At 47.4% G+C, this 22,369-nt stretch overlaps 1 protein-coding gene and 2 long non-coding RNA genes across 6 annotated transcripts in view; 1 reads left to right on the plus strand and 2 right to left on the minus strand.

The window, feature by feature from the left end:
* The window catches only part of IGDCC4 (immunoglobulin superfamily DCC subclass member 4), an 83,439-nt gene extending 63,859 nt beyond the window's left edge, over nucleotides 1–19,580 (minus strand). The window contains exon 1 of one of the 3 annotated variants that reach the window (XR_010347503.1): nucleotides 19,041–19,580. Coding sequence is in view for 2 of the 3 variants with exons in the window: in XM_064388706.1 (XP_064244776.1) it covers nucleotides 19,041–19,149 (109 nt within the window). In the remaining variant the exon portion in view is untranslated. The remainder of the gene's footprint in view (nucleotides 1–19,040) is intronic. The other 2 variants (XM_064388706.1, XM_064388707.1) reach the window with 2 other exon arrangements.
* On the minus strand, nucleotides 33–16,568 carry LOC135280641 (uncharacterized). 2 transcript variants are annotated; one of them, XR_010347509.1, is made up of 3 exons: nucleotides 16,407–16,568; nucleotides 15,888–15,981; nucleotides 33–529 (listed from the first exon to the last, which is right to left on the minus strand). It is a non-coding gene; the product is annotated as an uncharacterized LOC135280641 (long non-coding RNA). The 2 variants fall into 2 exon arrangements; XR_010347508.1 differs by lacking the exon at nucleotides 33–529 and adding an exon at nucleotides 2,743–3,046.
* Nucleotides 16,853–17,994, plus strand: LOC135280642 (uncharacterized). The gene is made up of 2 exons (XR_010347510.1): nucleotides 16,853–17,104; nucleotides 17,427–17,994. It is a non-coding gene; the product is annotated as an uncharacterized LOC135280642 (long non-coding RNA).
* Nucleotides 19,581–22,369: the final 2,789 nt, after the last annotated feature.

Genomic DNA, 22,369 nt, shown 5'->3' on the forward strand with positions numbered 1-22,369 from the left:
CTGTAATCTTATTTTCTTTTTTTTTTTTCACATTGCAAGACATGCACACGTCCAGCTTTAATGGTGCACCCAAAGACTCATCCACCTGCAGTGAGAGTCAGGGGCACCTCCATTGAATTTCATGGCCTGTTCACTGTCCATCTTGCTTCCCAGCATGTCAGGCATGTTCCATGTCACAAGGAGAGCAGGAAAGTTCAGCAGCAAAGGAAAGAGGAAGAGTGTGTTACAGAGAAAGGACAGAAGCCCTTTGACTCTGCCCCTGCTTGGGTGTACAAGGCTTGTGCTTGGAGTGCCAGCTCGGCCCCAGAGCCCCAGCTCGCCCACCCTGGCTCTCTGCAAAGGAGGCAGGAGTGACACCAGCTGCTGTAATTTATTGGCTGTGTCTGTTGACGCTCACCAGCCCTCCCTAGGACGCACAGCTCCAATCGCAGCCAGACGGAAACGGCGAGTGTGACTCCAGGCAGCGGGAAAAACACTTCTGCAGCACGTGTGCTCTCCCCTTCACAGGCTCCACTTCCAGTTGTCTTGCCTGTCATTAAAGGGAACTTACAACCTGCTGCTGAACGATGTACTGTAATCAATACAAACAGCCACAAGATCCCCTGGAAAGGATGTGGGAGCACTGCTCAGCAGCGATATTTATGAGCAAAGGATCCCACAGATCAGAGCAGTCCCAAGTCTCCTGAGTATTTCCACTATTTACACTGAGATCAGAAAATTAAAATGATATTTTACGCTTAATGGTTTGAACAAGACCTGTGAAGTCCTTCTCTCGGTCCCATTTACAACACAAACGCCAATGACAGAGCAGCAGATGGTCAGAAACACTCCCCTAGAATATTCAGGCGATTCAACTTGAATCTGTGCCCAAATCATTTAACTTTAATGGATTCTTTCATTAACAACCAAAGAAAGGGAATATGGTTGCCAGGACATTAAAATCACTTTTTCAATTATACTGTTATAAAATCGAACAAATTAGCTGTAATTCTTAGCTGAAGCTTAAATGGAAGCATGACTTTATGAAAGAAATTAAAATTGATTTGGATTAGTGGGCATCAAGGGCTTTTTAAAAATTAACAAGATTCTTATGACTTCATAGCATGGATGGATTAGCTGGAGGTTTTGCTGCCCTGTGCTTGCTACCTGCCAAAGCATGGCAGCTGGCTTCACAGCATTTGTTACAGCGGGGTTTAATTAGACTGAGGGGAGAGAACACAAGGATTGAAGCTGGAAACAAAGTTCTAGAGAAGCAGGGTGGTGTCTGAATTCACCTTTTGGACTCAGCCCAGCAGAGTCTTGGCAAAACTCAGGGAAATCATAACCTCTAAGCTTTAGCAGGACAAGTACTATAGGCTGTAAGTGTTTAGCATGGGACGGGCTTGCAAAACTATACTGGATGCTTTACAAACACACAAAAAAATATCAAGCACAAGATGTCTGCTGTAAAGAACACTTTAAAGAACTTTAATGCAGGCTACTGAATAAAAAAAAAGAAAAAAAAAAAGAAAGATCCAACATACCACAAAAACCCAGAGCAGGTAAGGATTAACAATGGGAGCAGCAGAAAAAGCAATTCAAAAAGGAAACAGGAACTGTAACACTGGGCACCAGGATGCAAGCTACCTACAACACAGAGCAATGGGGTCACACTAGGAAGAAAAATGCCCTTTATATTGTATAATATGAACTTAATGAAAGAGACCTTCACTGAACACAACTTGTACTGATCTTAAAGGCCAGGAACCCTAAGATGTACTTTAGAGAGCTATCCCCCTGCCAGGGAAGGGAGTGATTTGGAACTGTTGCCCAGAAAAAAGAGACTGAAACCAAGCTGGAGACTTTTATACCTGCACTGGACAAAACCTTTAATTTGTTAAAAAAAAAAAAAGAGAGAGAAAAGAAAAAAAGGCACTGGTGGGAACAATCCTGTTTTGACCCCTGCGAGCTGGACGGGATGTTCCAGCGCTCAGGCTCCACCCCAAAGAGCTCCAGGATGATGCACTGCTGAGAGCACCTGCCAGCTGGCACAACTGGCCTCTCTGTAAGGTAAACGCAGCAGAACATTTCAAAACCATTTTCATGAAATCTTGCAACACAAAGCACTTTAGATGACTCCCCTTTACGAGTCAGCATTTCATATTTAGTTATTTCTGCTCTTTATTGCAACACAGCGGGTGGCAATTTGCATCAGTAAAAGCTGGCTGGAAAAGTTAATCTTTCTTTGGACAATCCTGAATATTACTGCTTTGCCATAATCCTGCTGGTTTGTCACCCTGTATCTGACTTTCAGCTATGTCACAGAGTAATGTTCTCCAATAAATCAAGAAGAGCTTTACCCTTTGAACCAAGCTTTGAATTGTTACCGCTGTGGGTCTCCATGTGCTTGTCAGCAGGTCTTATATTTAAGAAAACAGAAGAACACATTTTAATCCAGAACCTTTCAAGATCCATGTGTCTTTGAATTCTTTTAATGATTTAAAAATCAGGCCACCCTCTGGTTTTCTGTTAGAACTAATGGCAAGATTTGGCCTAGTAGGGTGGCAACTATGCACACATAACACACACAACCAAGACCTTTATCTCTTCTAGGGCAGCGATCTGACAAGCCTGGAGTTTGTAACAAAGGAGACCCCTGGATGAGACTGTCACTGACAGTGATCTCTTTGAGGGCAAAGCAAAATGGGCTTCTGCAAACCAATGTTTTAGGCTGAAGGTGACTTTTACTTTTGCACCACTGCAATGGCACAAGAGCAGGCACATGAAATTCAGGTGCTTCTGCTGAACGGCAGCAAATGCCGGGGTAGGGAATGGTAATTTCCAGCCAAGAGCATAGGAGCTTCCCAACCCAAACTGTCTGACCCCACCAAGCAGCACAGACAGCATCTGTACCTGTGAAATCTGGCCTCCAGGCCCATATCACTCCCACGCAGGAGCAGGTAGAGGAACTGCCACTTCTCACCACACTGTGGGTATCAGCATCTCTGTCCATGAACTGTGGGTTAGAAGTACCTACAGGGACTTCTGAATATCCATTTTGACTTGTCTACCAGAAGAAGCTTATTATTATTATAATTATTAGTAACAATTATACAACTATTATATATGTTAATATATGTCAACAGAATAAGAATATTAATATATTCTCTACAGGGTATTTCACAGAATTAATGAGATCTCATAATGAGCCTAACCTCTCTGACACCTTGCTGATACTTATTTCTAAGCAAGATACTAAATTCAGTGTGCATCTGCTCCAGCATTGAATGGCTTGCAACTCAACTCGATACCCGTAGCAGAGAAGGACATGAATGCTGATAAAGGGAGGTTTTTGCCTTGCTGGGGGCAGTTGTGGAAGAGGCAGATGTACATTTACTCTTGTTGCCTTTGTTATCAATCTGGTTCCCTCTACTCCAGGGAGCTCTGAGCAGCCAAGTCTTAAATCACCCCAGCTCCTGCTGCAGTGAATGGCAGCAAGTCCCCAAGAGCTCTTTGCCATTGACACATCAATTCAAGCACATCACGGGGCTGTCTCTATCTCCAGTCCCAGCTCCTCCCCAAGACCTTCAAAGTCAACTCCAGCAAGGCTGAGGCTGCTGCTCACAACACTGTTTTCCTAATGGTCTTATCTGGCACGAAGGGCTTCCCACCCTCTGACACCTTCCCAGCAGGCTCAGGTGCCACAGAAAGGGAAGTAAGCATTCTGCCATGCACTGGGAAAGAAACCACAGGCAGTCCTACAGCCAGTGAAACGTGCCCTCAGCATCCTCAGAGCCAGATACACTGGTACACCCAGGGGCACACAAGGCACCTCTTGTGTTCATTTGCATCCTACCTCCTGTATAAGCTGAGATTCAGGAACAGCAGGTAACTCATTTCAGCACTAGATCCTAAAAGCCCTAATTCTCTGGTAGTGAATTCAGCAGCAAAATTCCCACAGAGAGAAGGATTTAGCCCTCCAGAAGTCCAAAACAAAAGCAGCATCTGTGACTCACCCATGAGACCCACAGCAACAACAGTGTAAAAATTACATTCACATGGACTTGATGCTACTCATGGAAAACAACTCTGAAGCCTTTCTGCTGGCAGACCCCACCTCTGAACATTCTTCTTCCCCTCTTTTGTTCTTTACAGGACATTTGCATGGAAACAAGAGCCCCGTTTCTCAGCTGCTCATCTTGTCCTGCTGTCTGCTCTTCCCTAACAGAGGACAGACTTTTCGGAGACGCTTTTTTCAGGCAAATAGCCTGGAATGACAGAAGAACAGAGCACACGAGCACCTCCCAGAGCCAGAGTGCCAGTACCAAGCCAGGGATACCCGCTGTGCACAGACAGCCTCTCACCCTTTTGGTGATGAAAGCTGTTGGGTACATGGCAAGAGCTCACTGGGAGATTCTCAGAGCACCTTCCATGGAAAACAAGTCTCTTACTTCAAGACCATGCTGAGAAGGTCCAATTGTGTGGAATGCAACATCAATCACCAGCCAGGAAAAGCCCTGCTAGCCCAAGGTATCCCCAAACTCAGCACTGACACGTGGCACCATCAATATGAGACTCAGGCTCCTTCAAAAAAACCAACCCAACAGTTATGGCAGGTTCAGATTCTGCTCTTACCCCTGAATCTTCCTGTAATTTTTGCTCTTTTGTAAGCACATTATTGTTGTTCCAGTGAGGTTGCCTGTGTGGAAAGTCTAACCAAAGAGGGGGGAAGCTGACAGCGACCTGCTCCGTGTATCTAACTCAGTGTGAGCCAGACAGCGCTGTCAAAGGGCAAAGAATACACTCTGGAAACAAAACCTCTTTGTTCCTCTAATTTTGTTCCAGTTAAGTCAGTTCAGCTGTTCCATATAACCAGTCAAAAACATTCAGCATTTCCCAAAGTATTTTAAGACTTCAAAGTTGTAGGTTTTATTTTGACAGTTTTAAAGCGCATAGCTTTTTTTTTCTTTACAAATTTTTTTGCATTAAAAAAAAAGGCTGTTTAATAAATTAAGCTTTACAACAACCACTGCCACTCTGCTTTTATCATGGCTTCAATTAAAATATTGTTTCTTGAAGACAGCTAACGGCTTCTAAGAAAAAAAATGAGGGTGTTTCACTGAGAATATTTTCAATAGACTCAATTTGTTAAAACTTGTGATTAAAACCAAACTCCAAGTAGGGCAGGCTCAAAAACAGGGGGGTTTAAAGCTGTCCAAATTGCTGATATGAACTCAAAACTTCAAAACCTTAAATGAGCATACCTAAAAAGTAAATTCTTCAACACCCAACAATGGAATATTTAGGAAAAAGTGACCTCTCTAACATTCACTGATGAGGAAAATGTAGGAAGAACACTGTTTAGAGCAGTGCCTGGCAGCTCAGCAGAGATGGGAGTTCATCAGGAGCAGGCTGTTCCAGAACAAAACCTTTCTGCATAACCCAGGCAACAGATCTGACCTTTACATCTACAAAAAACAGTCAGCCCACCACTGAACTCATTACTGGGAGAGATCTGTCCCTCAAACCAATTTTTTTTTTTTCACAGTCTCAGGGCCAAACCTGTTCTGACACCGATTGCCTCCTGTCAGGAAAGGGCTGGAACAGCTCAGGGACAAGATCTGCACTGAAACCAAACCTGTCTGAACTCTCCCCGCGTAACCTGAGCTTCACACACCCGCGCTGACATTGTCACCACAGTGAACGGGAGCCAGGCGAGCAAACCAAGGACTCGTGTCTTCAAAAGCAAACAAAAGAGGGTTATAAAAACTAATTAGCTGTTTGTGCTCGCTGCTGCTCTTCTCTGCAAAGCTGTAACCACAGCGAGTACATTTCTGAGGGCTTCTCAACAGCAGCCCTGGGACGGCCCGGGCTGGGCCAGCTTCACGGTGCCAGCAGCAAAGGCCCTAATCCCACAGTTTTGAGGTCAAAGCTCCACTCGCACAGTTCACAGTACAGCCCACAACCAGCTGTGTCAGCACAACTGAGAAAGCAGGATCAAGCAGCCGTGGGGACGAAGCTTTTAAGCCTGCGATGCTGCCAAATGCTTCCTATCACAGCCCTGCCTATTTGCATTTCTGCCTTGGGCCCCATCTGTAGCTTCCCATCCATGTAAAAGCTGTCCCCAGGGAGAAGGAAGGCTACTGTCCATTTGTTCAACACATCTCAAGTGCATTCAGCTTCAAATGAAATAGGTGGTAAAACTCTTTTCCATGCAGTTCTGACTGCCTTGTTGTCTGGGGGCAGGGAAGACCAGACATGGAAGTAGCTGGTCCAGTGGCTTTGATCAGTCAGCATCAGACACCAGTGCAGCTCCCAAGCCCTGCCAGCCTTCCATGCCAGAGCCACATCCTCACCATCAGAAACACACACACTTAATTCTTTCCTCATTTCCACTTCAGAAAAAAGATCCTACAAAGTAGGTCTCCAAATGCAGTATCAGTTAAATCACTATGTAACAGCACACATGAATATCTTTAAAATGTGGTTGCATCCTGTTACAGAAGTCTTAATGAGCCATATTTTTAGCCCAGGACTAACCTGAAAACCAGAACAGACACACTGCAGCACTAAAACTATGTCACTGCAAAGCTATTTCATTACAAGCCATGGCTCTCTTTGCACAGATAATTTCTTCCAAGAGCCCAAGAAAGCTGTTAGAAGGTTTTCCAGCAGGCACGTGTGTAGAGCAGCCAGAAATAAGCCTCATCTACCAGGGGAAAGTTGAGAATCAGGAGAAAGAAAGGAACAAACACAGGAGATGTGTCCCTTTCAACACACGTGTCTCAGCAGAGGTCACTGCAATGACTGGGAGCTGGAGGAGGGCCAGGGCACCATGCATGCATCTGTCAGGGATCCCACCCAGGCTCCAGGCAGGCACCCTCACACACAAGGGAGCTGCAAGGCTGGAGAAAGCAGGAGCTCCAGCTGAGACCACCCAGCCTCTCGTGCCTCGCACTCACTACCTGCAGTGACAAAGTGACTGACACAGCCACAGCTGGCAGAGCTGCACGAGGGGGCACAGACCATCCTCCAACAGCCATCTGCCGCATCAGCAACATCCAGAGGTGACAGACACATGGAGGAGAGGCAAGGCCAGGCATCCGGCACCCCAGCCTGCTCAAGCTTCGTGTGAGAAGCAGGGAGTAGATGAGGTACAAACAGGATCCAGACATGACACTGGCAGGCACTCCAAGGACACTTCTGTTCACGCCCAGAGGTTTCAAGAATTCAGCAGCACTCACAGCTCATTCCCAGAGCTCTGGCCTGAACACTGCACTGCCTGGGAGTCCTGCTTGGCTTGTGACCTCAGACAGGGCTGAGGAGAGGCTCAGACACAGCCCCCATCATCCAAGGTTCTGGGGAGAATGCACTGATCTCCCACTCCCTCTAAAGAGAAAACAAGGTACAAAGACACCACCAGCAAATGCTGCTGGAGTAACACCCTGTCTAACTCAGAGGGACAGTGTGGGACTCCAGTGGCTCTCAGGCTCTAGAGAGAAACTCTGAATTGCTTCTCTGGAAGCTTCACCTTCCCTGATCCTGGAAGAAAGCTGGGGTAAGGAAATACCCATATACTCCACATCTCCTTAACATGAGGAAAAGAAAAATCTAAAATGGGCTTCTCCTCTGAATCAGCTCCAAAGCTATCTCAGAAAAGCCAGGTTATCTCCCAGCAGCCCAAACCACTCCTATTTGTTATAGAATAATAAAGCCATTACTACTGAGCAATCACACTATTACACTGTTGTTTTACATGGCTATAATTTAACAGTTCCTCACTGTTTGCTTTAGAAAATCTGTTCTTGAAAGGTCTATAAAATTATGAACTCTTGCTCCAATTTGAAAACATAGGCATGAACAGGGATTTCTGTTTTCTAATAAATCACATACCCCTACTAGTAAACACCAGCTTATAAGAAACATCTTTTGTTTATTGAAAGTAAATAGCATGTGGACATTTTAAACAAAAAGAAGGTGGGAGGCGGAGGGGGACAGACAGATTATGTTTTTCACTTTCATTTTGCCTTGTGTCTAAACAAACAGTTCCTAACAGCTTTGTTTTCCAAACCAACTTTCTCCCAGCTGCTATCTGGAACCACGAAAGGGAAAGCAATACTCAAGATGTACAAGGATTACTTGACTTTGCACACTCATTTTACTCAGCTCCCAGTGGTCTGGCTACACAAACCACAGGGAGAGTTACGAGGAATAAGCAGTGGCCTTGGAGAGACTGGTTGGCTTCACGACAAATCAGTAGCGGGAGGGTTCACTCAGACCCTCTTGTCATGCCAGGGGAAACCAGCATTTTGCCAAGATTTTGTGACAGGTCCCAATTTTGCCACAGGAACTGCCTTCCACTCAGCCACAGCCACACAGAAACTTGGAAGATGACTCTGAACAACAGCTCAGAGAGGAGGTCAGAGCAAACAGCTCTTACAGACTCCTCAGGGACAGCTGCCTGGAGCATCTGAAAACAAACTATCACCCTGATCCTTTTTAGCCATACTTTTTACTGTTTCCTTTAGGTACAGAAAGCACAGAGATACTGACCCAAAAAGACACAAGAAATTATACCAGGATGGAGCTTACTCTAATGTTTCTGAATTTTTCATCATCTTCAAGATCAAAGATATTAATCTTCAAAGATCTTTCTCATCCCTCTGCCTTCAACTGATGATCAAGGCACCAAATATTCCCACACTCCTTTTTCTTGCCTTCTTGCTACACAGTTTAGTGTTACTTAGACCACATCTACCTCACAAGTTCCTTGCCCACAAGAGATGTAGCAACACTTCACTAAAGTTGCAGGTGGGAATAGCTAGAGTTAATATTTTGATCCGTTTCACTCCAACAGCAGAAGATTCCTTATATCCAGGCATAAATACAGACATGACTCTAAGAGAGTCTCAGAAATAATGTGCAAATACATAGCTCTATCACAGTTCTCACACACCACTGAAATTTGCTATATTTAACCCACCACTTACTTAATTACACATCATGCCACAACTGAGCAGCCCCTCCACAGACAATGGTCCAGCCCCTTCTGAGCTGGACCTTATAAACATTATCCTAAAAAGGCATTTGAAGGGCCTCAGATGGAGTCCAGAATGTAGTAACTTCTCATTTATACCTCATCCAGCCTTGCAGGAAAGCACCTGTTCAGCTGGGAATGTGCAGGCAGCCCGAGCCAGCTCTGTGGGAAGCAAACCCTCTGCACGAGCCCTTTCACAAGGCCTTTTTCACCCACTGCTGCATAGCTGCCACAACAGCAAAGTCCCTGACAGCACGTGGATTTTACTGCTACTTGCAGTGCAAATGAGATAATTAGGTCAGAAATCTTCAAAGCCCTGCCACTCCACGGGTAATGAGATTTTGCAGTTCACCTGAAAATAAAAATGGAAGGAGGAGGACAGGTAAAGCTCCTTCTCTACCAACAGCCTAAAGTCTAGCTGTGAAGCCATCCAGGAAACAGCTTAGTCCAGCTTCCATCAGGAAGATGTCCTTCCTAGCAGCTGGGAAGGCAATGCATGAATACAACCCTTAAAAAAGAGGAGCATTCATAGCGGGAACCCAGCGTTGCAACAGATTTGCCAATAAAACACAAGGTACAAGCAGACAAACTGCTACATTTTAACCAGTGACAGCCCTCTTATCTTGCTGTGTGATGGCTTTCTCCTTGCAGAAAGGGACCAGATCGCATCTCTGTTCATACCTGAAATACTGTCTCCAAAAAAAAGGGGCAAAGAACCCTTCTGCAGGGGTGTCACTTCAGTGACAACCCAAGACACACGCACTCCTCAGACTGAGCTGAGAGTTTTCACAACAAACAAAATCCCCTGGCATGTATTTAGAGCTATTTATGGTACAATTCTGCATTTTAAAGTTAAGCAAAGAGCCTTCCTTGTTCACTCTTGATAGGCTGCAGTTCAAGACTGGAGTGTGTCTTCAGGGCAGGGTGTAAAGTGCCATAAATGCAGAGCAGCTACAGAATGTCAAAGAACAGCTCTGGTTTCAGTCCTACCAGGTACACAAGGAAATACACGTATAGACCCTCTCCCTGCTCCTTGTGCTCTCCAGCTCTCTGCAAAAAGCCAACCTGTCCTGCAAAGCCCCTGCAGAAAGGCCTGGATGTGCAAGTTGTCACTCAGAGAGGACAAGAACCAACCCTCCCATGCTGCATTGAAAAAAAGTGATCTACTTCCAAGAAGAGAAGTCAGGCTCGTCAAATTCCTGCCAACTCTCCTGCATTTCCCAGGTAATTGCACAAACCATGAATTAATAAGAAATAATGAGCCAGCACACAGGGGAAGAGAAGACAATTCAGAACAGCAACGAAGAGAACTAATGGAAAAGTACATTTTAACAGCTCAGTGCAGATGACTGTCACTGCAAGCCCACGTTGCCCCAAGAGAGGTGTCACTTCTCTGGGAGGACACAAGGACACGTGCCACCCCCGCAGCACAGGAACACAAGGCAAAGGTGAGGGGGGCTGAGGGCAGGAGTTAATTTTGCAGACAACAGACAGCGTGGGCAATCCTGACAAAGCATGAGCCTGTCCAGGGATGGCCTTGTCACCACCCACCACATGTCCCTTGGGAAGTCACAAAACCCATCTGGGCTTCACTGCCCGGCTACAGCTGCAGTGTCTGACACCAGCTCCCCCCGTGGGCGTCGACCACCCCTGCTTTATCCAGACCTGCTCTGCTTCTTTCTGTTATCACCTAACCCCACAGGTATGTTATCAACGCAGCCAGCCAGCCTTGCTGGGACAATAACAGATAAAAGGGCAGGTTTGACAGAGGAAATAATACAATGGGAGATGATAAACTGTGAAGTCAAAGTGGTGCTCACAGCTAGACATGCATGATCTTACCAAGGACTTGACCACCTTGGGACTTTAATCCTCCTGGCTTAACTTCTTACCTAGTCCTGTTTGAAAAGACAGTATCTGGTTGTGATCTGGAAACTCAGTTATTATTGAAAGAGCAAAGTGACATTTACAGCTCAGGGACTGTGTTAGAAAAACAGCAACACAACAGCCATATCTGTGGCTACAAGGATGCACCTAAAGGTGGAGGAAAACAAGGAGCAGCACAAACTTTTGAACATGGTTAGGCTGAGGGTCAGAATGGGTGGAAATCTGCCCTTCCATTTCCAAACTTAAACTTACATCTATCATAACAACAGGAGGAAAATATATTTCACAACCTACTTCAAAAATGCCTCACACCTACTTGGCTGTTTAACTTTCCAGCATCTCCAGTGCATTTACCCACTGTCAGCGAAAGTTTCTCTTCAGAGCACATAAATCTTTCTGTTTTCCAAAGCTGCAGCCAGCTGAAACCTGACAGTTTGAGGACAAAGCAGTAAAAGGCCCGGGTCTGCTTCCAAATGGTGAAGGACAGGCTTTAGACACACAGTATCCGAGCAGCAGAATTCCTGTGGGGACTGGCACACCACTTTGGGGCCCTCCTGGATCAATGGGGGGTCCAGCACTCTTTTTTTAAGAGATGCTCTTTTTCAAGCACAACCATTAAACCTGGAACAAGAAACATCTCAGCTTGCCACAGTACACAAGAAGGCAGCACAATATACTGCTTGCCTTAAACGTACTGAACTATCCCAAGTGCCTTCACCAGTGTAAAAAACAAAGAATGATCTGACAGCTCAGCCTCGTGCCCGGATGCTGAAATGTTGCTGAAGCCTTTCATCCCTCACTTAACTCCTCTGCTGCTAAACAGCAAATCCTGGCAGCAGCCATAAGCATGAAGTAAATGGGAAGCTCTTCTCTGCCAGCAGCTGGGAGAAACTTCCATCTCTCCACACTTTGCATGTAAAGAAAATCCACAATAGTACTTGTGGTAATGCTGCTCGCCAGATTTCCCACTGACAGACTCTCGAGGAAAGCCTCCAGATAGGAAGCCTGCTCCTAAGGACTCTCTTCAAGTGGATGACTTTTGACTTTGGGAACGTATGGCTCATCTTCTTGAGGAACAGTTCCTTTTGTTTTCAGTACAGAGGAAAAGAGTACAAAGGAAAAGAAAGAAAAGTTGCATTTACTGTGACCTAGGGAACACAGAGCTAAACAAATTTGATCAATATTTTGATTTCTCTGACAAAAGCTGCAATCAGCACTGACACAAACAACTGGTTAGCAAGCTCAGGGGACAGGAGGGGTAAATCAAACCAGAGTTTCAAGATACTTATCTTTCCATCACAACAATTGCCACCAATGACAGTAATTTACATGGCTAATAGGCAGTATTATGTTTACAAAACCATTCTTGGGAGGGAAAATCTAAACAATTTTCGCCAACCCAGCAAAGGAGCTGGTGTTGGATCAGATCCTGGGATTCTTTTTCCCCTTTTATCTTATCTGATGGTATTTTGCCAAGGTGCCTTGCTATGGAACAACACAAAGTGCCTTCAGAAGTGTCTCTGCAAGCCACACAGACCCGTGGAGGATATGATCACCCTCCTGTCACAGCCTGAATTCTCCACCAGCAGGGCTGCCCTAGCCTCTGTAACAAGGGGAAATAGCTAACAAGCAGAAAAACAATGGAGCCAAGCCAGCAGCCCCAGCTCCTCCACCCCACCCCACACTCTGGACCCCTCTGTTGAAGATAACCTCCAACGAGCCCCTTATCTCCCACACCGGGGCAGGTCCCATCCCCAAACCACATGCTGACCCCCAACATCAGCCTGAACACCTGCTAATTCTCTGTCCTTCCCAGCCCTTGGCTTGCTTTGGTTCTTCTTTCCATGAGAAGCTCCCTTTCCCTTTGCTATAAGCTGTGTCAAGGTGTTGCCACAGACATGGACAGGTGGGAATGTGAGGGCACAAAAATGGGCTCAAACAGGCTCAGTCCCTCTGGGTCTATGTAATTAGGAGGACTAAGCTCATCATTCATTTAAAGCAGCACAGTTAAGCCCAGAAAGGCAAGAGCACATTTTCACTAGACCATCAGCTAAAAACAGACAAATATTTCCAAAAGAACATAAAAGCCTTCTCATATGCACAGAAAAAAAATAATCAGTGAACATTTGACTAGTTTTAATATCAGGGGAAATTCCACTTTTGTCTGGCAAATACCTGCACCCATTCTGCAACTGTACCCAAGAGCCACAGAGAGGACAGTCCTGCCTTAAGTGCAAAACCTGAGGTAATTTTGAAACCTGTAAGCACTGATGATGTTTCTGAAAAAAGACGATTTATCAAAGCCCTGAGTGCATGAACAGTCAGATTTTGCCTAAACTCTCAGTGCATTGACAGGGCATGGGAAATCCATTTCATTAAGTAATGACCTTTTGGTCACACCAATTAACTTGATCATCTATCGACAGTCAATTTAGAAACAATCAAGGATGCACATTTCCCAGCACACAGTGAAACAGACAAAGGACTTTATCACATCCCTGCTGCCAGCCTGGCATCACTTCCACATCCCAGGTTTGCTCCACCAAGATCTGCCATCCCAGCACCATTTCAACTGTTTAATTTCCCAAAGTCTTACATTCAACAAGGTGCTAAGCCATCCCAGCTCCAAAGGGAATGTGGTTCAAAGACACGAGCAGGAAATGAGACCAGGGAAGTCCATTGGAACAAGGGAAAGAGCCACAGCAGACTGAGCACAAATGCAATACTTCACATGCCAGATTTCAATTCTCCCACCAATCTGGGCTGAGAGCAAACCTTGAGGATGCTCACATTTCATTAACACACCTTTAATATTAATGACCTGTCCTCAAGAACCACATGAAAGATCTGGAAAAATAATTAAACATGAAAAAACAAGAAAAGATAGAATAAACCAGGTTATTCCATAGCTCAGCTGAATTTCATAAGGCAATAACAGGCAATTGTGTTTAAAATGCTGATAAAGATTTTTAAATAATTTGAGAACATCTGATATGAAAGTTTCCCTGGAACACAGTAATTGCTTATCATAACCACCACAAAGTATGTTTATTACCCACGGAGATAAGACACAGCAGCTGCTGGACTTCTCAGATAAAGCAAGCCCATATCACAACAGCAGGATCACATGGATTAGGAGCAGGAGAGGATCTGACTCAAACAGAGACAGCAATGGGCACCAGTGACATGAACAAAAACACGTCCAAGGGAGAAGCTCCATGGCCTACACACTCACAGTGTCCTGACACCTGCAAACAGGACAGTGTCAGACAGACTCACACACCTGGTTTGGCTCTCTCATGGAATTTCCCTTCTCAGCAGCTGCAACTCCAGCAGATTTTTACCTTCCTGCAAGGAAACTCTGACCAGCTCTTTCTCTTCCTTGAAGCCTCCATTACTCTTCAGAATTAGGAAATTCAATGGTGTTTCAAGGATGACTTCAGCATACTAGTGATTGTCAGACAGATTAGAAGATCTTCAGACTTCCCCCCATATCTGGTGGAGGGTTTGGCAGCTCTAGAAGGGCTTGTGAAAACTCAGCTTAATGCTGCTTTCTATGAAGGTGGCAGATTCAGTTTTAGCAACTGTGGATCCTCTCACCAACAAGCTGTTAAGTCAGAAAAGCACAAGCAGCACTTGGAGGCCACTTACTCAAAGGATTTAATAAATACAAGAAGGGTACTTAGAGTGATGGTGTTCTTCATGTTTACAGTGTGTAACAGCATCCTCTGCTCAGTGGGAACAAGTGGGGAAACTGAGGCAGAGACAGCAAGTGACCAACACAAAGACAATGAAAAGAACCAAAGTCACAGCAGCTCCAAATCCTGTGTTTGGAAGTGCTTTCCCAAAAAAAAGAGAGGAAAGCAAAACAGACATCAAGCCCCATGACATGTATGCTGATGTAATCATAAGTCGTGTTTTATAGCAGAAAAGACTTCATAAATAAACAAATGAACACAAGGACTCTAGATTGTGATTTCCTACAGTTTTGTGTCTCAAGAGTGGATTGCCCAGTCCTACCCAAAAAAGGTTCATATCTGCTCAAAGCTCTTCCTGCCATTGAGGCACTCAGGTTCCTCCACAAGTGGGTTTTCTGGTCCCTGTCCTTCAGTCCATGCAGAAACTGCATCTCCCTCCTCTACTTGGTCACTTATTTTCAAAAACTCTGAATTCTCCATGTCCAAACTAGTTATGACTAACCAGCAGGTCCAGGAAAAAGAAAAGGGAGATGGACAGACAACTGAATGAGATAATTACATCTCTTCACCTTCAAAAATCAGCTAAAAATACTGTAGGCAAGTGGATCCAGTTCTTCTTCAGAAAGTAATGAAATTGCACCAGAGTTGATTTTGGCCCAACACGCACTTGGCAAGTACTGATAACAAGGATTTACCATATCCCCTCTAGTATTACAGCTGACTATAAAACAAACATTTGCTTCCTACTGATAACAAAATGACTATGATCACTCAGGGTTTGTAAAGGTTAGGGTTTCTCTGTCACCCAAGGCAGACCTGTAATTCCCAGTGTCCATGCAAAAAATACCCTGTATATACCACTGGCCTCAGTTTTCCCTCAGGTACCCACTCACCTCACGCAGAAATACAGTTTGGGATGGATTCCAGCAACAAATTACAATCAGATTAAATATTAATTCCCATCTTAATTATATAACCATGACTAGGCCTAATGGCCTTGAAGCCATTTAACCAGGAGAGGAGCATGTAAATCGTGCAAGCAGCATCTCTTCCACTGCAAATGCCCAGAGTGGTTCACAAGCACCTGGATGTTTTCCCTGGGAGAACAGCCAGCCTTTGCAAAAGCAGCTCCAAGGGAGGTAAGAGTTCAAATCATCCAGCAAGCAATATTGTATCAGGAGCCACAAACCCATGGGACAGCACAGCACTGTCCTCAGGATAGCTGTGCTCTAGAGTGAGAAAGATCATGTATGCACTGAATACTTATTGATGGATTTCCTCCTCACCTCTGACAGAGAGAAGCAGCTCTACACCTCTACATTTGGCTGAAGTGGGCCATGAGGTTGCCAGAGCAGATGAAGTAACTGGTCCTGGATCACACTGGAGAGACATCTCCATCTCAGGAGAGATGTCCTGTATGCCACAGCCCACCCGAGCACTTTGCAAACTCAGGAGGGCCCAGGTGCTCCCAGTGCAGAGACACCTGTGCTGTCCTACGGAAGCTGCCTCCATCTCCAAACCAGGCTACAGGCAGGGAAAATAACCTCCTTTCATCCCCAGGGAAAGGCAGATTGCCAAATATTTTCTTTTCCAATTCTTACTTGCGCCGCTCTGAAGGGCCTCATGTATGACCAGAAGTCACCCACCCCCACAGGGCCCCCACAGCAGATCAAATCTGCTGCAGCTGCCAGGAGAAAGTCTGTTGCAAAAGAGGGGGATACGCCCGAAAATGAGCCCGTTCTGCTTCACTTTGGACTTCAAGGCAGTGAAGGCACAAAGCCCAAAAACAATAAAAAAGGAAAAACCTAGGGAAAACAGGAGAGACAAATCCAGAATTAAGCCTGAGCAGTTTCTCCTCCAGCTTCACACACTAGAAGAGAAACAGAGAAATGCCATCAAAAGCATTCCCCACGTAGAGCAGCCCCTGCCTGGCTTGGAGACTGTCACAAGAGCCACGGCACAACGGCAGCGAGCTCCACGCTCCGGCACCAGAACGCTGCCCCTGGAAACACCTGGATGCAGGTGAAGCCTCGCCAGCGCTGTGCGCTCCGTGCTTGGCACTGCCAGCGCCCCCCGTTTCTTGGGGCAGCAGGAAACATTCCTTCCCTCACCGCCCATCCCGGTGACACCGCCACGCCACGGTCACAGGGCCGGCGGACCCGCAGGCAGGTGACATCCTGCGAAGCGCAGCAGGGACACGCGATTCCTAACGACGGGAACGCCGACTTCCCCGGCACAGGCTCACGGCAGGCAGCGGCGGCGGGGTCACGGCGCCAAGGCGAGCGCGACAGGAAGGATAAAACAAATCACAACTCGAGTGAGGTGGTGTCGAAAAAGGAAATAGCAGGAGGACTCAACCACAAAACCGAACTACACAAAACCAGATGGATTTCAGCTTATCCCTCGGATGGAAAGCTCAGCGCACTTCCCACCAACACGTCCCCTGTAGAGTCCCAAGGAAAGGAACCAGCACAGCTCCCTTGTTGGAGTCAACTGAAAAGAGGTTGTTTAGTGCTTGGTTTTTTTTTCCTTAAACCCCTTTCCTGCTACTGAAGGGAAAACAGGCTCAAAGTCAGAAAGCAGAAAGCTTTCAAAAACACTGGATCACTTCCCCAGCAAGTGTACACTGGCACTGCTTCCATCAAGTCCAGAGGGGGGAAGGTTTTCCACTCTACTTCTCTCCTACAAACTTCATACCCAGTGAGGCTTGAACTTTGGATCAAAACACATGCGGCTTTGGGATCAAACACAGACTTTCCCAAAACCATTTCAACTCTCTGCCAAATTAATTTCAGATTGAAACAAGTCCATGTTTTTCTTTTCAGAATCAAACCCACCTGTTGGAAAGCACATCCACACGTATCCAGCGGCACGTCCAAAGACTGCACTCACTGCCTCCCTACACAAGACGTGTCCCATTGTTAGAAAACAAACAGCAACAATTTTCACTAGCTGCCTAACTGCTTGCAAGAAACACTGAGAAACCACAACTGCAAATTCTCGCAAAGCATCTGAAGTTTTCTTGTTGAAGTGGGTTTGGAAAAAACAACGTCCACTCCACCACCCCCTTTTTGTTTTCTTTTTTTTTTCCTTTTTAAATCATTGTTCTCCATTACAAGCCTTGGGATCCACTTAGCTGTTTGCTCAAACACACAGGAGACACAGACAGCTCCCACTCAGTCCAGCCTAGCCCCTCGGCTGCTGGTGGGGTCACAGCCTGCCACCCATCCAGGAAAACCAATACTCACTGGTGACAATGGGCCATTTATATGGACCGTTATTCACTTCCACAACAGTCACCATAAAGCTGCACCTATGTTGAATCATAACCTACCCCTAACGGGAGCTCACAGTGTTCTGAGGAAAAAGAAAGAAAAGAAAAACAACCCTGCAGCCATCCACGTGCTGTTATTATGCTCTGCTGAACCTGAATGCATCATAAAAGGAATAAAAATGTACAATGACATGGGGATGGCTCCTCCACAACAATACCCTGTTTAGGGGGGATTTTAAACAAGAGCAAGTCCCTGGCACACGGTCACATTTTTTGGTGCAGTTCTGCCAACCTGTACCTTTCCAAACCCTTCTCGGGGATGAGAACAAAACCTTTTGTGGGTTGTACACACACAGAGAAGGAACCCCACACCCCAAGGCCTGACAGTTCATCCGACCCTCAATGCCAACTTTGATGGCAACCACAGAAAGCCACCAACACGCCCGGTGGCCGTGTACGTGTGCCCTCGCACGGCGCTGTTTGCGTAACCATTGCAAAACAGGAGCGTGAGGAGTGTGGCTATTCCTGGGTCACTTCCTTGACCAACGGGACATCTGCCTACCCGTGTGTCCCATGTCGGCAGGAGCAGGGCAAGGGAGGCAAAGGGCCCCTCCACGGCCTCGCTGGACACCTGGGCCTGCTCTGGGCCACCCTGTGCCGGACAAGCTCTTCATTCCCCACCGCCCGGGCACAGCCACTGTCCCTCTGGCGGAAACTTGCCACTGTCCAGGCAGAGGCTGTGGAAAGCTGCTGCTGCTGGTCTGCTGTCCCCCCCCAGCCCACACACTGACAGGAGTTCTTGTGGGGAGCATCACCCTCCAAGTGTGAGGGTCTCACTCCCAATGTCACCCCCCAAATGATGACTCCAAAGGAAGCCCCATCTAGGCATGGGCCACGAGCACAGCTATCGTCTGACTTGGAGGAAAGCAGGGGATGGGGAGAGGAGGGGAATGGTCACGGAGGGACAGGACGGCCACTAACGGGAGAAAGGACGACTGGCGCAAATGGCCACTAAAGGGGAAGGAGGGCTGGTACAGCGGGTGACCGGCCAGGGAGCGCATCCCGCGGAACGGCCCGCTACCCGCGAGAGGGCAGGTGGCACCGCGGCCGCCCGCGGGCTGGGGGGCACCGACCCCGTCCCTCCCTCCTCTCCCTCCTCACCCACCTTGCACGGCCAGGACGGCGAGGGCGGAGAAGCAGAGACAAAGCAGCAGGTCCTCCAGCGCCATGTAAGCCCCGCCGGGCGCCGGGAGCAGGGGCCGCCGCGGCCGCATCTACGAGGGGAGCGCGCTCTCCCGCCGCCCCACCGCCATCTTGTGCGAGCGCCCCGGCCCCAGCCCCAGCCCCGCGCTGCCCGCCGGGCCCCGCTGCCGGGGGCGGCCCTGGGCTGCCGCTGCTCCGCCTTTGTCAGCGGCCCGGCCGCCCCTCCGAGGGGCTCCTCCCGCCGCCCGGCAGCGCCCGCACCAACAGGTTGCTGCCAGCCCGCGGCGGGGGGAGCAGCCGCGTTCCCTCAGGGTGGGGGACGGCAGGTGCGGGGCTTCTCCGCCCGCCGGTGGCCGCACAAGCCACAAACATTTATAACATTTTATGTGGCGTTTTTTAATAATTTCTTGCTTCAATCTATTTAGTATTTTTTTCCGGTTTTTGCCACGGGTGAGCGTGGAGGGTACCGGACCGCCTTCAGCAGCCGCGCTCCCCTCACGGTGCTTCCCGGGGATGCCTCAGCCGGCCCCGGGAGTGCCCCCGCTCCCTGAGGGGGTGGACGGCAGGTGCGGGACCCTTCCGCTCGCCAGCAGCTCCACAAGCCACAAACATTTGTAACATTTTATGTGGCTTTTTAAATTAAAGTTCCACCCCCCCTCCTCTTTGGGGGTTTTTCCCCGGTTTGCCACGGGTGAGCGCGGAGGGCACCGCGCAGCTCCCGCCGCCGCGCTCCCCTCACGGCGCTGCCGGGGACGCCTCCCCGGCCCCGCTGCCCGTCGGGGCTGCCGGAGCTCAGCGCGCCGAGTCCGGCTGGCAGCCGAGGCAAACGGACACCAGTAACCGCATCGCCGTGGCTTTGCTGGGGTTCAGTTTCGAGGCACACTCCTTCGGATGTATATCATTGTATTTCATCAGTATATCAGTGTATTTCATTGGCTGTCAAAGCCTTGCCTGTGCTTCTCAGCCGACTGTAAAAATAAAGCAAATAAAATACATGGTGTGGCATGTCTGCACCCCATCGCTGAGGAGAGAGGCAGGAACTATCGACCAGCTGAGCCAAGCAGTGGAAATGAGGCAAGGAGATGAGAGATGGAGCCCAAAGTTGTTGCCTCCCCGTTTGGCTTGGCTGGGTCCCAGACACAAACTCGCACCACACGTGTGTGCGTAAAGCCACAGGTGCAGGTTTAATCCTGACAGCAAATGACACCAAGTCCTTTAGGCAGTGGTACCTGGCACCAAACACAAGGGCAGGTGCATCCAGAGTGGGTCTGCTTTGCCCTCCAAAAGGGTACAAAGCTGCCCAGTACACAGGCATGTGTTATCACAGTAGTGTGGAATGTGGAGGGGGCTTCAGCTATGCAGGTACGAAAAAAGAAACCTTTTAAATCCAGACCCTCCTATTTATTAGCTTGTATAATGAACTATAAAAACTTAAATGAAACCAGAAAGGCTGTGTGGTGGGAAGCAGGTTTCCCGGGAGTGTGAGTTATGCAACTCTTAAGTTCATACTTGGCACTGCCAATACAGACAAGCTCGGAGAGGCAGCAGCCCCCTCCTCTGAAGGGATGTGCAGAGGAGGTTTGCCCAACACCAGGTGGGCACTCACTGTGCACCTTGCTGGAAGGAGTGCATAATAAGGCCACAGCATTCCACTGGCCCCATTCCTGCACCATCTCACCCCCCTATGGAAAGGAAAGTGGGTAGTAATATCCACACCCTTTTCTGCACCAGTCCAGCACAGAGGTAAAGATTACAAACCCTTCTTTCTCTCTGAGTTCTTCCCACCTGCTCCTTTATGTGTGAGGTAGTTTTAAGGGTGCTGTCAAATTGCTTTAACTAGGCTGTAAAGAAATGTCTGCTTGTGTCTGCCAGTGGTTTCTTTCAGACACACTCCTGCTCGTTTTTCTTCAAACCCCAGACATTTCTCCCTCCCTTTAAGCAAGAAAAAACTTTACCTTGCTGTGAGGGAAGTCTTACATTAATATAAACAAGGAAAATTGCTAGCTGTCTACAAAACACTGCAAATTCTGGCTAAAAGCACTTGCCTGTGTTAAGGCATTGACCGAGCTCCATGTCAACAGGCCAGTGTTAGACCAGGCCTTGAAAGACCCAGGTTTAACCCCTGTCTTAGCTCTCTACCTGCTCTTAGTGTTACTTAATTCCTCTCTGGCACCTCTTTGTCTTCCTGCATGTCTGTGGAAACAGGAATGAAACCAGTATTTCAACAAACCCCAGCTTGCAACATATAGTCTTTGAATATCTGTCCCTGGGGAAAAGAGAAAACCAGCGACTTGGCAAACAGCCCCTGAACTGAGAGAGCAGCAGAAACATCACCCGGAGCACCAGCTCCCTCTCACTGACACCACCTGTGCTCTGCAGGAGCAGCACCAAGTCCCAGCGTCTGCTCACAGAGGTGAAATGATTCCCTGTGGCACTTACAGAGGGAGAGCCTGGCTAAAGAGCCACTTAGTGGGTTTGGGAAGGATCAGATAACTCCCTGGCCGTCAGACTGTAAAGGACAAAGTGGCAGCAGCCATGCCAGCAGAAGGGACGTTCCTTCCCAGGCAATGGCACTTCTGCTCCAGTACTGGGGCAGCAAAACCCCATTTATGTGCTACATACTCCCCAGTGTTCTGTTCCTGTCAATGAGGCATTTCTACCTTTCGATAGCTGCAAGCCTTCCATACTTTGAGAGAAGAAAATGTGACAGGTGAAGCAGCAGCAGTAAGTGGCAAGTGTTTGTAGTTCAGCTTTTTGTTCCTCCTTTGAGAGACGTTATTTCTGTGCTACAAAATTTTTTTGGTGAGTCAGGTGTATGGACAGTGTTTTGTACACTTGTCTTGGTTTGTATAAGATCCCAGGAATAACAGCCCACTAGGCAAATCCAGCAAAAGGTGCTATAAATTTATGTAGCTCAGCAGAAATTTTGAACATCCAAAGACACATTTTTTTTAGGGTGTAAACTCATATTTTAATGGTTAAAACCCTCATTTTTTAGGATTTTTTCCCATGCAGGCAGTGTGTAGCCAAGGGGGATCCATGCTTCTTGTAAGGCTATAGTAGTGCAAGAGACCTTGGAGCAAAGCAACACATTACAGAGGGTTCTGAATCAGAACTTCTCCAGCCTCTGAATCCAAATCCACATGAAAAAGCCCATGTCTGCTTCCGGCTGGCAGCTGTGGGATTCAGACTACCAGGATGTAGTTGTATGAGTTACTAAACAAATGCAGGTAAAGAACAACACCTGCTCCAAAAAAGACACCCTAAAATAAAAGAAACCTGAACAACAAG

This window comes from Passer domesticus, chromosome 14, assembly GCF_036417665.1.
Source record: "Passer domesticus isolate bPasDom1 chromosome 14, bPasDom1.hap1, whole genome shotgun sequence".
NCBI classification, from domain to species: domain Eukaryota; kingdom Metazoa; phylum Chordata; class Aves; order Passeriformes; family Passeridae; genus Passer; species Passer domesticus.